The sequence below is a fragment of the Mus pahari genome, chromosome 23 (assembly GCF_900095145.1).
Source record: "Mus pahari chromosome 23, PAHARI_EIJ_v1.1, whole genome shotgun sequence".
Lineage (NCBI taxonomy): Eukaryota > Metazoa > Chordata > Mammalia > Rodentia > Muridae > Mus > Mus pahari.
In genome coordinates this window covers 25,620,291-25,633,928 of record NC_034612.1, presented here as the reverse complement: position 1 = coordinate 25,633,928, position 13,638 = coordinate 25,620,291, and the positions used below count along the sequence as shown (strand labels likewise).

General features: G+C 49.5%; 1 protein-coding gene across 1 annotated transcript in view; it reads left to right on the top strand.

Annotated features, from left to right (window-relative positions):
• The window catches only part of Hip1 (huntingtin interacting protein 1), a 134,905-nt gene that overhangs the window by 90,722 nt on the left and 30,545 nt on the right, over positions 1-13,638 (top strand). Inside the window, exons 6-11 of the mRNA XM_029533875.1 lie at positions 247-323; positions 1,425-1,486; positions 3,231-3,371; positions 8,013-8,070; positions 13,154-13,229; positions 13,315-13,499. Of these exons, the coding sequence (XP_029389735.1) occupies positions 247-323; positions 1,425-1,486; positions 3,231-3,371; positions 8,013-8,070; positions 13,154-13,229; positions 13,315-13,499 (599 nt within the window). The remainder of the gene's footprint in view (positions 1-246; positions 324-1,424; positions 1,487-3,230; positions 3,372-8,012; positions 8,071-13,153; positions 13,230-13,314; positions 13,500-13,638) is intronic.

Genomic DNA, 13,638 nt, shown 5'->3' with positions numbered 1-13,638 from the left:
CGCCTGCCTCTGCCTCCCGAGTGCTGGGATTAAAGGCGTGCGCCCCCACGCCCGGCTGGCAGCTTGTATCCACCCTGGTCTCCTTGGGCTGTAGAGGGGCTTTTTTTTTTTTTCTTTTTCCTGAGGTACCAGTGCTTGCTAGGGAACGACTGCTTCTGATCTTCTGATAGCACTCTTTATCCACTGAGCTGCATCCTTAGCCCTCTTGTGCTTCATTCTGTCTTCCTTCACTCAAATTCCTTACAGAATCCCAGGTTCCCGGGCAACCTCCAGATGAGCGACCGACAGCTGGATGAGGCTGGAGAAAGTGACGTTAACAACTTGTGAGTGGCCATCTTTCTGCTCCAGGCCCCGTAGGGAAGTCCACTTTTGTGATTTTGCCCCTGGTGATGGTGAGAGGTTCTGATGGATGGAGGCAGAGTCTGGGATGAGGGTTAAGTCCTCTGGGTAACATGTCCTCAGGGCCACTTATCGCTAGTGGTGAATCCAGCTGGAATCCTGTACAGACGTATTTCACCATGGCCTCCACTTTCTTTCTTTTCTTTCTTTCTTTCTTTCTTTCTTTCTTTCTTTCTTTCTTTCTTTCTTTCTTTATTTATTTATTTATTTTTAAAGATTTATTTTATATGTGTGTGTGTGTATTATATATATATATAATACACTGTAGCTGTACAGATGGTTGTAAGCCTTCATGTGGTTGCTGGGAATTGAATTTTAGGACCTCTGCTCGCTCCGGTCGGCCCCACTCGCTCCAGTCCTGCTCCCTCTGGACCAAAGATTTATTATTATAAATCACTGTAGCTGTCTTCAGACACCCCAGAAGAGGGCGTCAGATCTCATTACGGATGCTTGTGAGCCATCGTGTGGTTGCTGGGATTTGAACTCAGGACCTTCTGAATAGCAGTCGGTGCTCTTACCCGCTGAGCCATCTCTCCAGCCCCAGCCTCCACTTCCTAACCTAAAACTAAGCACTGTCATCTCTCTTTTTCCCTGTGTAGCATCGAGAGGCTTAGTAGGAGAAAGCAAGGGTGTGTGCACATGCAGTCAAAAATGCACCTGTGTGCACATGGGAACCTCAGCATAGGGAAGCAGGACAGAGCACTGGGGTGGTGTAAAAACTTGCCTTTCATGGCTGGGGGCGTGGCTCACTGGTAGGGTGCCTGCCTAGAATCCCCCAGTGAGGGGCTGGGGGCGTGGCTCAGTGGTAGAGCCCCTGGCTAGAATCCCCCAGGGAGGGGCTGGGGGCGTGGCTCAGTGGTAGAGCCCCTGCCTAGAATCCCCCAGGGAGGGGCCGGGGGTGTGGCTTATGTGTCTCATACTTCCTTAGCCTATGCAAGGTCATGGATTTCATCCCCAGCATTAGGTTGGGGTGTTGAGGGAGCGTCGGGCCTGTAGACTTTAATTTCTGTTTCTTCTCGTGTTAGTTTTCAGCTCACGGTGGAGATGTTTGATTACCTGGAGTGTGAACTGAACCTCTTCCAGACTGGTAAGTCTCTCCCCTCTTAGCCGAGCCAGGCTGTCGTGGGGACCAGTCTCCTGATTCCCAGCCTGGCTCTGCATGCTCCAGCTGCTGTGGCCCCTTGGTCGTTGGCCTTTCTGTATCGCAGTAGCCCAGGCTAGCCTCATACAGCATCCTCCTAGCCCAGCCATCTGAGCACCGGGAATACAGATTTGCACTGCCACATCCATCTGGCTGAGCCCCGTTTGTCACGCAGCTCAGAGAGCGTCGAAGCAGGCCTGTCACACCAGCCCTTGCTCTCTCCCTGCAGGCAGAGGTGGGAGCTCCTGTAGGTTATTTTTAGATCCGCCCACCTCTGGCTCCAGAGGGCTAGGGCTAAAGGCAAGTGGGCCAGGCTGCTCCTGAACATGATTGAAGAAAGTTATTTCATATCAGACAGGGAGACCAGCCCCTCTGCCCCTCCCAGGAGATTCCCTCTGGAAGTCCTGGCCATCAAGTCCCCAGAGGCTACTTTGTCCTTTCTGAGGGCCATTGGATGGTGACCACAGTTCCAGCTAGTCCTGTCTGTGATTGGAGCAGGCCTTCTGCCAAGGCATACCTTCTGCTAAGAAGGATGGTTGTTTGTGAGCTGGGGATACGGCTCAGCTTGGAGGGTGCTCGCCCAGCACACACACACAGCCCTGGGTATGTGTATAAGACTGGATATGGTGCACATACCTGTAATTCCAACACTCTGGATTAGAAGTTCAGGGACAATCTAAACTCCTAGCAGGCAGTTGTGAACCGCTCACTGGTTTTATCAGACCTTGTAAGACATGGGCAATCGTACCCATGATGCTTCACGGAAGAGCTTCCTGAAGCCCGGCCAGGCTGAGAAATGTGTCTACAGCCACACTGCTGTCGCTGGTGTTGGGGGCCAAGGGGCAATCCTGGGGTTAGATGGAGATAGCTCTGATTTCTTGTCAGATAGGAGCCCGAGGAAGCCGGTCCACACAGATACCTGCCTTACAATGGCAGCTGCTTTTCCATTCGTGCCGAGAAAGGCTGCCTTTGGTTAGGGTGGCTCAGTGTGCATGGTTCTTTTTTTCCTCTGGCTCTCTGGCTCTGCCACCAGACAAACTCACTTACGTGGTCCGTGCAGAATGACAGGGCGAAACAAACCAAGGGCTCTGTGCCTACTCATGGCCCCTAGCAAGCGCTACACAGTTTGAGACAACAAGGAGGCCTTGCATTACCGTTACATATATTCTCCAGGCTCAGTGGCCAGCCAGTGCAAGAAAACTATCAGCCTTTGCCCGGGGGCGAGATGATAGCCTACAGCCAGCTCATCTACCACCAGTATAGAGTAAGGTGATATGGGTGGACGCCACCAGTAAGAAAGTGTGGCAAAGTCTGTAGCACCGTTGGAAGAGCGTTTGCCTAGCATGCATGAAGTCCAAGGTTCAAATCCTACGCAGACCGTGCATGGTGGTACATACTTCTCCCAGCGCAGAGGAGGTAGAGGCAGGAAAGAATAGAAATATGGTAAGTGTTTCTGATCAGTGTCAGCTTGTGGACAGTCGTCTTTTGGTTTTCTGAGACAGGGTTTCTCTGTGTAGCCCTGGCTGTCCTGGACCTCGCTCTGCAGACCAGGCTGGCCTCGAACTCAGAGATCCACCTGCCTCTGCCTCCTGAGTGCTGGCAGGCACACTACATCTGGTCTTCTGTCATCCCCCTGCTTCTGCCCTACCTACGGTGGAGATTCCTACCTCACTGTGGTCTTCCTCCACAGTGTTCAACTCCTTGGACATGTCCCGCTCGGTGTCCGTGACCACGGCTGGCCAGTGCCGCCTCGCACCGCTCATCCAGGTCATCCTGGACTGCAGTCACCTCTATGACTACACTGTCAAGCTGCTCTTCAAGCTCCACTCCTGTGAGTATCTCAGTCTCGGCCATCTCGTATCAGGCTAGGCGCAGGGCCGCAGCCTCAGCAAGCCCTCAAAGGTCTGCACGAGCGCACGCTGTACGCATGGCCTTTTGCTCTGGTCCAAAGGGCTTTCAGCTCCCAATCATCTCAGAATCCTTAGATTACCCAGTCCAGCTCCTGTCTTTGCAGTCCTGTGTCTAAGGATGGTTCTCTCTGTCCACCTCCAGCTCCAGGTCCAGCTCCACCATTCCCCGAGATATGATGTATTCTTAGACCCACATAAAGGACAACACACCTACAGGAGCTGATACAGTGACCTACAAACCATGTAGCAGCCCAGTCCTTTATAACAGATGGAATTTTGTAGAGAAATACCACACAGAAAAGAGCTGCAGGGCTAGTGTAGCTCAGAGGGAGAACACTTGCTGGGAAGTCTGGAGCTGAGGGTATGGTTTATGGTACAGCATTTGGTAGAATCCCCCAGTGAGGGGCTGGGGGCTTGGCTCAGTGGTAGAGCCCCTGCCTAGAATCCCTCAAGGAGGGGCTGGGGGCGTGGCTCAGTGGTAGAGCCCCTGGCTAGAATCCCCCAGGGAGGGGCTAGGGGCGTGGCTCAGTTATAGAGAACTTAACTAACACGTAAAATGCCCTGAGTTCAATCCCCACAGTACAGAATAATGAAATACAGGTGGGTGTGGTGGCATGTGCCTACAACCCCAGCAGGAGGCTAAGGCAGAAGGCACCTCTGCCAATTCAAGGCCAACCTGAGCTACGTACTTCTTTCTAGGCTAGCCTCGTTAACACAGTAGAAATTCTTTCTTAAACACAAGATACTTTCTTAAAAATAAACCAATTAATAAATCACAGTTGTTCCAAGCAAGGGAAACTTGTCTAAGAGCGGCTGCTTTATAGAAATTCTTGTCCTAGTTGACCTCATTTTAAAATTTGGGGCAATGGGATGGACTGGCAGGGGGTTAAGGGCAGGTGGGCACAGGATAGGGGTCAGCTGGCTGGGGCTAGAGATTATAGATGTGATGGCTCAAGGGAAAGACACTTGCCACTGGGTCTGATGACCTGAGTTCTCTTTCCAGAGCCCACATCACGGAAGGAGGGAACCTGTCACAGAAGTTGCCCTTTGACTTTCACACATGCACATGGATGCAGGTGCACACCCATACAATCAATACATCCATCTTTTTTTGAATGTGGGAGATCAGGCTCCTCCTGGGCCAGCTTGGATAACTGCCTTAGACCATTCAGAATCTCCCATCTTTAGATGCAAATTCCCCATATAAAACTGTTGTAAATCCTCACTGGCAGATCTTAGGCAAGTGTTCTATCACTGAGCCATGTTCTCAGCCCCTCATTGCCATACGCCAAGGTGGCCACCCTAAAGAGTGGTCACCAGCATGGTGGGAGACTGAAAACCTTGTGCATATGAATGGACACACAGACACACTCACACACATACACAAAATGCACGCACACACCCCCCCCCCCCCATGTATCAGGCAATGTTTCATAACAGTTGACTTACAAGTAATGACCTGGTTGTGGCTTTGTTTTTAGGTGTTTTTTTATTTCGTGTATTTATATGTTTATTCATGTGTTCGTCTTGGCACGTGCCTGTGTGTTCATACACACATGTGGAAGTCAGAGGACAATTCCCAGGGGTCAGCTCTCTCCTTCTGTCATGGGTCCCAGCAACAAAACTCAGGTCCTCAGGCTTGGCAGAAAGGGCCTCTGCCAGGAACCACTCTGAGGCCACACCTGGTTATGTGAGACTGGATAAGAGAAGCCGACACTGATTGATCTGGGGTCGTTTTCCTAGAGGGTGCCTGCAATGTGCTCTTTGAGGGTGCCCTAGGGTGTGCTTACAGGAAGCAGAGAGGGTAGACCAGATCCCAAGGGAAGGGGAGCCTGTTGCCTAGAAACGCCATCAGTAAGCCCTGTTGGCAGAGGGCTTTCCTTGCTGTCGGTATGGAAACCTGCGGTCCCTCCCCTCAACGCCCCCCAGGACCACATAACCAGGGTATGTGGCCCACACCTGTAATCTCAGCCCTTGAGATGTAGAAGCAGGAGAATCAGGTCAGCCTGGATTACATGTCAGATATAAACAGATATAGATAAGGGCTGGAAGAGATGGCTCAGCAATTAATAACACTAACTGCTTTTTCAGAGGATCTGGGTTTGATTTTCAATATCCACATGGTGGCTCAGAACCATCTGTAGCTCCAGTTCAAGTAGATCCAACATCCTCCTGAGAGCATTTCATTCACATTGTTCACAAACATACATGAAGGTTAAACACTCATATGCACAAAAATATATAGATTTAAAAAGTTAAGTAAACATAAATACCAAATATAGGTGAATTTATTTTTATTTATGTATTTTTGTTTTGTTTTGTTTATTTGAGAGAGTTTTACATATTCCAAGTTGGCCTTGAACTCAAAATGTAGCCCAGGATAACCTTGGTTCCTAACCCTCCTACCTCTGATGTGATCCAAGACAGTGGTATTACAGGCATAAGCCACTAAACCCAACCTTCTGTTGTAATGTATTAGCATGACGTTTGTCAGCATATGAGCCCATATTGATACTTTTTTATGTACTGTAAAGGAACATATACTAGGCAAGCACTTTGCTGCTGAGCCTCACCCCCAGCCCCTCACTGGGGGATTCTAGGCAGGGGCTCTACCACTGAGCCACGCCCCCAGCCCCTCACTGGGGGATTCTAGGCAGGAGCTCTGCCACTGAGCCACGCCCCCAGCCCCTCCCTGGGGGATTCTAGGCAGGTGCTCNNCCACTGAGCCACGCCCCCAGCCCCTCACTGGGGGATTCTAGGCAGGGGCTCTATCCCTGAGCCACGCCCCCCCCAACCCAACCCCTCACTGGGGGATTCTCAGGCAGGTGGTTTATCTCTGAGCCACACTCATAGCACTTTATAACAATTTTCAGCTAAAGTTAGTATTTCACTCCGTTATTCATAATTGTTACCCAATTTCCTTTTCTAGGATGGGACCCCAGAGCACTTAGTCATTGCTTCTCCTTAGGCCCCCTGTCGCTGTGACAGCCTGTCAGACTTTCTTTGTTTTTGATGACCTTGGCAGGTTTGAGTTCCGGTTATATTTTTCTTGTGTCAGTGGAATCTTCCTCTATTTAGCTGCTCTCAGATAACTGAGATTGCTTGTTTGGGGATTAAGTGCAATGTCTGTCCTGGGTATAACTGTATCTTTTTGGGTTGTTTTTGAAACAAGGTCTCTGTGTGGTCCTGCCTAACCTTCAGCTCCTTATCTGCCTGGCTCAAGGTCCCCACTCCTCTCCTCCCCTCCCCACGCCCCACCCCAAGCAGGGTTTCTGTGTAATAGAGCCCTGTCTATCCGGGACTCACTTCGCAGACTAAACTGGTCTTGAACTATCAAGATCTGCCTGCCTCTGTCTCCAGAGTATTGGGATTAAAGGCGTGGCCAACCACGCCTAGCACGTTCATTACCTTCAAAAATGAGAATCTATACATACAATTTGTGATTATATCATCCCTTCAAAACAATTAAAAATAAAGCTTGTTGGCATTTTTTTTGTAATCAGAAGCAGAGGTAAGAGAGAAGTCAGAAGTCCCAGGCCAGCCTAGGCTATGTAGTAAATTCCAGGACAATCAGCGCTCCAGTGTGAGACTGTATCTCAATTAAGTAAAGAAAAAGCACAGGGCTGGTGAGATGGCTCAGTGGGTAAGAGCACCTGACTGCTCTTCCAAAGGTTCAGAGTTCAAATCCTAGCAACCACATGGTGGCTCATATCCATCCGTAATGAGATCTGACTCCCTCCTGGAGTGTCTGAAGACAGCTACAGTATACTTACATAGAATAAAAAAAAAAAACTTTAAAAAAAAAAAAAAAAAAAAAAAAAAGAAAGAAAGAAAGAAGAAAAGCACAACCCGGTGGCAGGGTTTGTTCTTCTGGGTACAAGAGATGCTGAGGCAGGAGTATGGCGTATGTCCAGAAGTTCAAGGCTAGACTCGTGTGTCAGAAAGAATAAGGGGGGAGATGAAAGGACGGGAGGAAAGTGGGGGAACAGGGCAGGGGGATTTAGATTGGTAAATGAAATCCAGCTGGGTGTGTAGCCTGTTGCCTGTAATCCCAGCACATAGGAGAATGAAGCAGGAGGCTCATGAGTCCCAAGCCAGACCAAGCCAGACCTTCTCTCAGAATTAAATAAAATGAAAACTGAGTCTTGATGCATAGTTGAAATGGGCAGCCTCTCTGGTGGTCTGCGACATGAAACGACCCCCGAGAAGCAACTCCTTAGTCAGGGATAGGCCCTGAGGACAGAATAGCCACACCCCTGAGAAAGAACCCCACTTGAACTTGCCCTCATCAGTCCTGCAGCAGCTGATGGAAGCCCTGGGATGCAATCCCCATCCCACCCACCCGGCCGGGCCCAGAGCAGTGAAGTGGAAGAACGCAGAAGCTGAGCATCCTGTAGTTCCTGTGAGGCCTCCTTAGTTACCAAACCTCGGGGCATCTCAGCTAGGCGTGCCAGCCTGGGAAGGCTAGCCCCTTGCTCTGCCCCGGTAGGGCTTGCCTGCCACACAGCTCCCGCCCCCCACTTCCATGAACTTATTACATGCTCCTACGGTTTCCCCCCCAGGTCTTCCAGCTGACACCCTGCAGGGCCACCGAGACCGCTTCATGGAGCAGTTCACAAAGTAAGTGGCCCTAGGGAAGGGAACGAAATCCAAGCAAAAAGTACCGTCCCGGACCAGGGTAAAGTACCTGCGACCTAAGCGTGAGGACCTGAGTTCAGATTCCTAGAACTCATGGGGAAAGCCAGGAGTGGCTGAGCACACCATAACTTTGGAGACAGAGCCAGTGGGACCCCTGAGGCCCAGTGGCCAGCCATACTAGCAGTGTATCGAGTTGTAAGCCCATGACAGACCCTGTCTTAAAATCAAGTGGAGAGCGAGAGGACGACGTCTGGCATGGGCTTATCACGTCAGCATGCGTGTGACATATACATACATATGGTCATCTATACACAGACGCTCATGCACACACCACACACAGATGCAAACACATGCATACTGTGATGGTTTGCATGTGTTTGGCCCAGGGCATGGCGCTCTTAAGAAGGTGTGGCCCCGTGGGTCTTCGCTCTTCAGTTAAAACCCCTGTGGAGAACCTGGAGGTGGTAGTGATGTACATCTTTAGTCCCAGCGTTCCAGATCTCTGTGAGTTGGTGACCAGCCTGGTCTACACGGTAAGTTTCAGGAGAACCAGGCCTATGGAGAGAGACCCTGACTCAAAAAGGGAAAGCCGAACAAACAAAATCTCTGTGGACACAACCCCACACACATGGCCCGGGTGTGAAGTGAACGATGCAGCTCACACCCGCATCCCNCCCTCACCNCNCCCCCCCCCCCGATACCTCTTGTATTTTCTTCCCCCCCCCACTTTGTCTCCTCCCAACCCTATACTACACTACTCCCCTCTCCTTAGCAGTTCTATACGTGCATATGTCTAAATCTGGAGCCTCTGCAGTAGAGAAAACATGGGAAATATTTGGCTATGTCTGGTTAATTTCACTTAGCTTGAGAGTGTCCAGTTCCCTGCACACGACATTTATGTATTCTGCGTGTGTGTGCGTGCACGTGACCCCATAGAGCACGTGTAAAGGTCAGAGAACAGTTTTCAGGAGTCGGTTCTCTCCTACCATGTGGGACCCAAGGATCTGATGCAGGCCTTAAGCTTGGTGGCAAATTTCCTTACCCACCTTGCCACCTCGCCCACCCTATAAAGTCTTCACCTTGTGGCTGGATGAAATCCCATTCTGTACATAGACTACATTCTTTTTACCCACTCATCTGTCGATGGACATATAAAATGCTTCCATGTCTTGGCTATTGTGAATGGCACCACAGTGCCATCATCCTTGACCATGGCCCCTTAAACCCTGGCTGGTGCTTCACTTATTCATTCCCTCAGGAGACGTCAAAGGACAAGCACAGGGTTGAACTCCACACACAGGGTTGAACTAAGCCCCTAGTTTCCTCACTCCACTGGGGAAGCCTGGTATGTGTCCTGTGATGAATGACTTACTAAATCCTGAGAGACAGGCCCCGAGGCTGGTTTCCTGGAATGTGAATTCCAGTAGCTTGCAAAAGCACTGTCGCCCGTTACTGTTGGCGCCAACCCAGAGAGCTGGGACGTGTGGTCAGCTCATTTTATTTCCTTCCATTCCCTGCACCCTGCCCCTGCCCCCCAGCTTATGAAAACACCTCCTGTGAGTAGCTGCTTCATTTTCTCTTCTACACAGAGGCGAATGTTCTAGAAGGACTTCGCTGTCCTGGAGTTCAGGCAAAGCTGTAGCAATATTACGGGGACACTTTGGTTTTGGGGTCTGATGGGCTGTGGTGAGACCCTCGGGGGGGGGGGGCTAGCTGATAGGTGAATGAACAGAAGGTCTGAAGTTCTGTGCTGCAACCAAAGTCGGCTGGAGCTTCAGTTTCTCTTTTATGTAGGCTTTCTTGGTCCATAATGGTTTTACTCAGATTAAAGGCTTGACAAGGAGGGAAGTGCTTGCTGGGGCCTGGAGTTCGGCTTAGTTGCACAGTGCTTGCCTACCATGTGTGAAGCCCTAGGTTCCAACCTGTGATACTGTGGAATAGCCTGAGAGAGCGAAGGGGAATGTGGTAGGGTAGAGAAGAGAAAGAAATAGAATAGTATAGTATAGAATAGGATAGGATAGGATAGGATAGGATAGAATAGAATAGAATAGAATAGAATAGAATAGAATAGAATAGAATAGAATAGAATGCAATAGATAAAATGGAATAGAATGTTACTTTTGAGGTTATTGTAATAAAATGCATGGCAAAGCAGCCTAAGGGATTTTTGAGGATGCAGTCCATCCTAGTGTCAATGTAATGGTGTGTTTTACTTAGGGTTCTAGTCCTATGAAGAGACACCATGACCAAGGTAACTCGTATAAAGGAAAACATTCAATTGGGGCTTGCGTACAGTTTCGGAAGTTGGGTCCATTAGCATCATGGTGGGAAGCATGGTGGCATGCAGGCAGACATGGCACTATATAGGGAGCAGAGAGTTCTACCTGTGGATCCCCAGGCAGTAGGAAGAGAGTATGAGTCACTTGGCCTCGTTTGAGCTTCTAAGATCTCAAAGCTCTGCTCCTAGTGATGTACCTACTCCAACAAAGCCACACCTACTTCAACAAAACCACACCCACTCCAAAAAAGGTCACATCTACTCCAACAAAACCACACCTACTCCAAAGCCACACCCACTCCAAAAGCCACACCTCTAATGGTGCCACTCCTTATGTGACTATGCAGGTCGTTTTTATTCGGACCACCAAATGGTGTCAGGAGCTTGACATGACGTCTGCTGTAGGGAAGCAGAGGAGGGATGCATGCTCTTATTCAGCTCACTTTCTCCTTTTTATTGATTGATATTTTATTTATTTACTCATATAGTTATTGGGAGTTTTTGAGACATGATTTCTCTGCATAGCCCTAGCTGTCCTGGAACTCTGTAGAGCAGGTTGGCGTTGAACTCACAGAGATCTACCTGCCTCTGCCTCCTAAGCGTGCGCCACCACTACCCGACTTCAATTTCATGTTTTTTATTTATTATTATTATTATTATTATTATTATTATTATTATTATTATTATTATTCAGTCCAGGATCCCAACCCATGGGGTAGTACTACCCACATTGTGGGTGGATATTCCCACCTAAGTTAACCCAATTTACAAACACCATCACAGACATGTCCAGATGTTTGTTACCATGGTAGCTCAATCCCATGAAACTTAACAATCCAAATTAACCATCACGAACAGGACAGCATACGACAGGATAGACTCGGAGGCTGAAGAGATGGCTCAGTAGTTAGAGCATTTGTTTCTATTACCAAGTTTGGTTTCTGGCTCCTGCATCAGGTGGTTCACAACTTCCTGGAACTCAGCACCATGGGGATCCATTGCCTCTGGGTCACCTGCCCTCATGAGCATATACCTACACACACACACACACACACACACACACACAAATAAAGTCCAAGCATTGACTCCTGGAGGAAGAGAGATGGGTAGGTTTCTGTGAGTTTGATGCCAGCCTGGTCAGCATAGTGAGTTCCAAACCAGGCAGAGCTACACTGTAAGATCCTGTCTCAAAAACAAAATTAAATTTAAAATTTTAAGGAAATCTTTTAAAAAAGAGAGAGAGGAAGAGGAATGGGCTAGGACTAAATTGAAGTGTGTAGACTAGAAGAGATGAATGATAGTTTCCGCGTGACTCTGTTTACCCAGGGTTAGGACTTGGTGTAGGGGTAGGGTGTTTGAGTGACTCCCCTGTGCCTGGAACTTGCCGACTACAGCTCAGCAGCGTACTTGAACCCTGACTACTTGAAGTTTCTGTTCTAACCTAGTGATGAATAGTTCAGAAGCAAGAGAGGGATCTGCATTCGTCAGTCAGCTTCCCCTCCCTGTCCCTGTGGCTCGCTGCTTTGTAATTTTGGAGAAAAACCATTTCCCTTTCATCTTCCTCAGAAGAGAAATCTGCCAACGGCGATGTGTCTTCATCAGCCGTGATGAAATGAGCTTGAGGGTTTGGGCTTGTCACGACAAAATGCCTCTCAAAAGAGACTTAATGCTGCAGGGGTTTGGCTGTGGCTCACAGTCTGAGGAGGTCACAGTCCATCGCCATGGGGAAGGCATGGCGACAGGAGCTTTGGCCAACTGGTCACACTGCAAGCACAGTCAGGAAGCTGCTGATGCCCCTTCAGTTTCTCTCCTTACACACATGCACGCATGTATTGATTTGGCAGAGCACATGCATGTGTAGACCAGAGGACCACTTGAGGAAGTCCATTCCCTCCTTCCACCCTGTGGGCCCCAGACACTTAACTCAGGTCATCAGCCTTGGCAGCAAATCCCTTTACCCTTCTGAGGCTTCTCCAAGGGCCCATTTGGACCTTATTCAGCACAGAGGGATGGTGCCACCCGAAATCATGGGGCAAGAGGTTCTTGCTACCTCAGTTAAACCTCTGTGGCCACACCCTCATAGACACACCCAGAAGAGTGTCTCCATGGGGATTCCAAATCCCATCCAGTTTTCATTAAGATTGGCCATCTCTGAGACTGTTCAGTCTTCAATGGGGTCTGTAGTATTAAGTACTATTTTCTCATTCCTGGTGACTGAGAATTCACTATAAAAGACCAAAATCGGATCTGAGCATGGTGGCCCAAGCCTCTAATCCTAGCACTCAGGAGGCAGAGGTAGGCAGTCTCAGAGTTCAAGGCCAGTCTTGTCTACAGAGAGAATTCTAGGACAGGCAGTCCTGTCTTCACAGGGAAGCCCTGTTTTGAAAAACCAACCAACCAAGCTACAAAGAACCTCAGTCTGTTTCATTGTTTTTGAGATTTCATTTTCATTTGTGTATGTGGGCAGTGCGGAGAGCGAGAGAGATGGATGTGTGCCATGGAGTCTGCATGTGGAGGTCAGAGGGCAACTTTGTGGGACCAATTCTATCTTTCTAATTTATGTGGGTTCCAGGAGTCAAACTCAAGTCACCAAGCTTGCTCCGTGAAGTGATAAAGTGCCTTTACCCACTGGATCATCCCCCTGCCTCTGTAGTATCACAATTGAATTCTGCCATTACGGAGGGCAAAGCGCCAACAATTTGTGCCTTTAAGGTGACAGAGGGTGGGGATGCTGAGGGGGTGCTACCAGCCATATTCAGCACTCCCGAATTCCTTCTGCATTCCCAGGTTGAAAGATCTGTTTCAGCGCTCCAGCAACCTACAGTACTTCAAGCGGCTCATTCAGATCCCCCAGCTGCCCGAGGTGAGTGTGCCTGTTGGACCCTGCACGGCCTCAGGGCCTGGCAGCTGGGCATCCTTTAAAGGTGTGTCTCATCTCACTTCTCCAGAATCCACCCAACTTCCTACGAGCCTCAGCCCTGTCAGAGCACATCAGTCCTGTGGTGGTGATCCCAGCTGAGGTGTCATCCCCAGACAGTGAACCTGTCCTGGAGAAGGATGACCTCATGGACATGGACGCCTCCCAGCAGGTAGAGATCCTTGCGAGAGGAACTTGGCCCTTCCAGAACAGACAGCAGGATCGGAGAGGCTCCTAGCCTCTGCTTAGATTAGGTCTTCTCAACAATGTTGCCCATTTTGGTCTCAGACTCCCAGGCTCTGGAAATCCTCCTGACTGCCTCTGCCTCCTCTGCCTCCTCTGCCTCCTCTGCCTC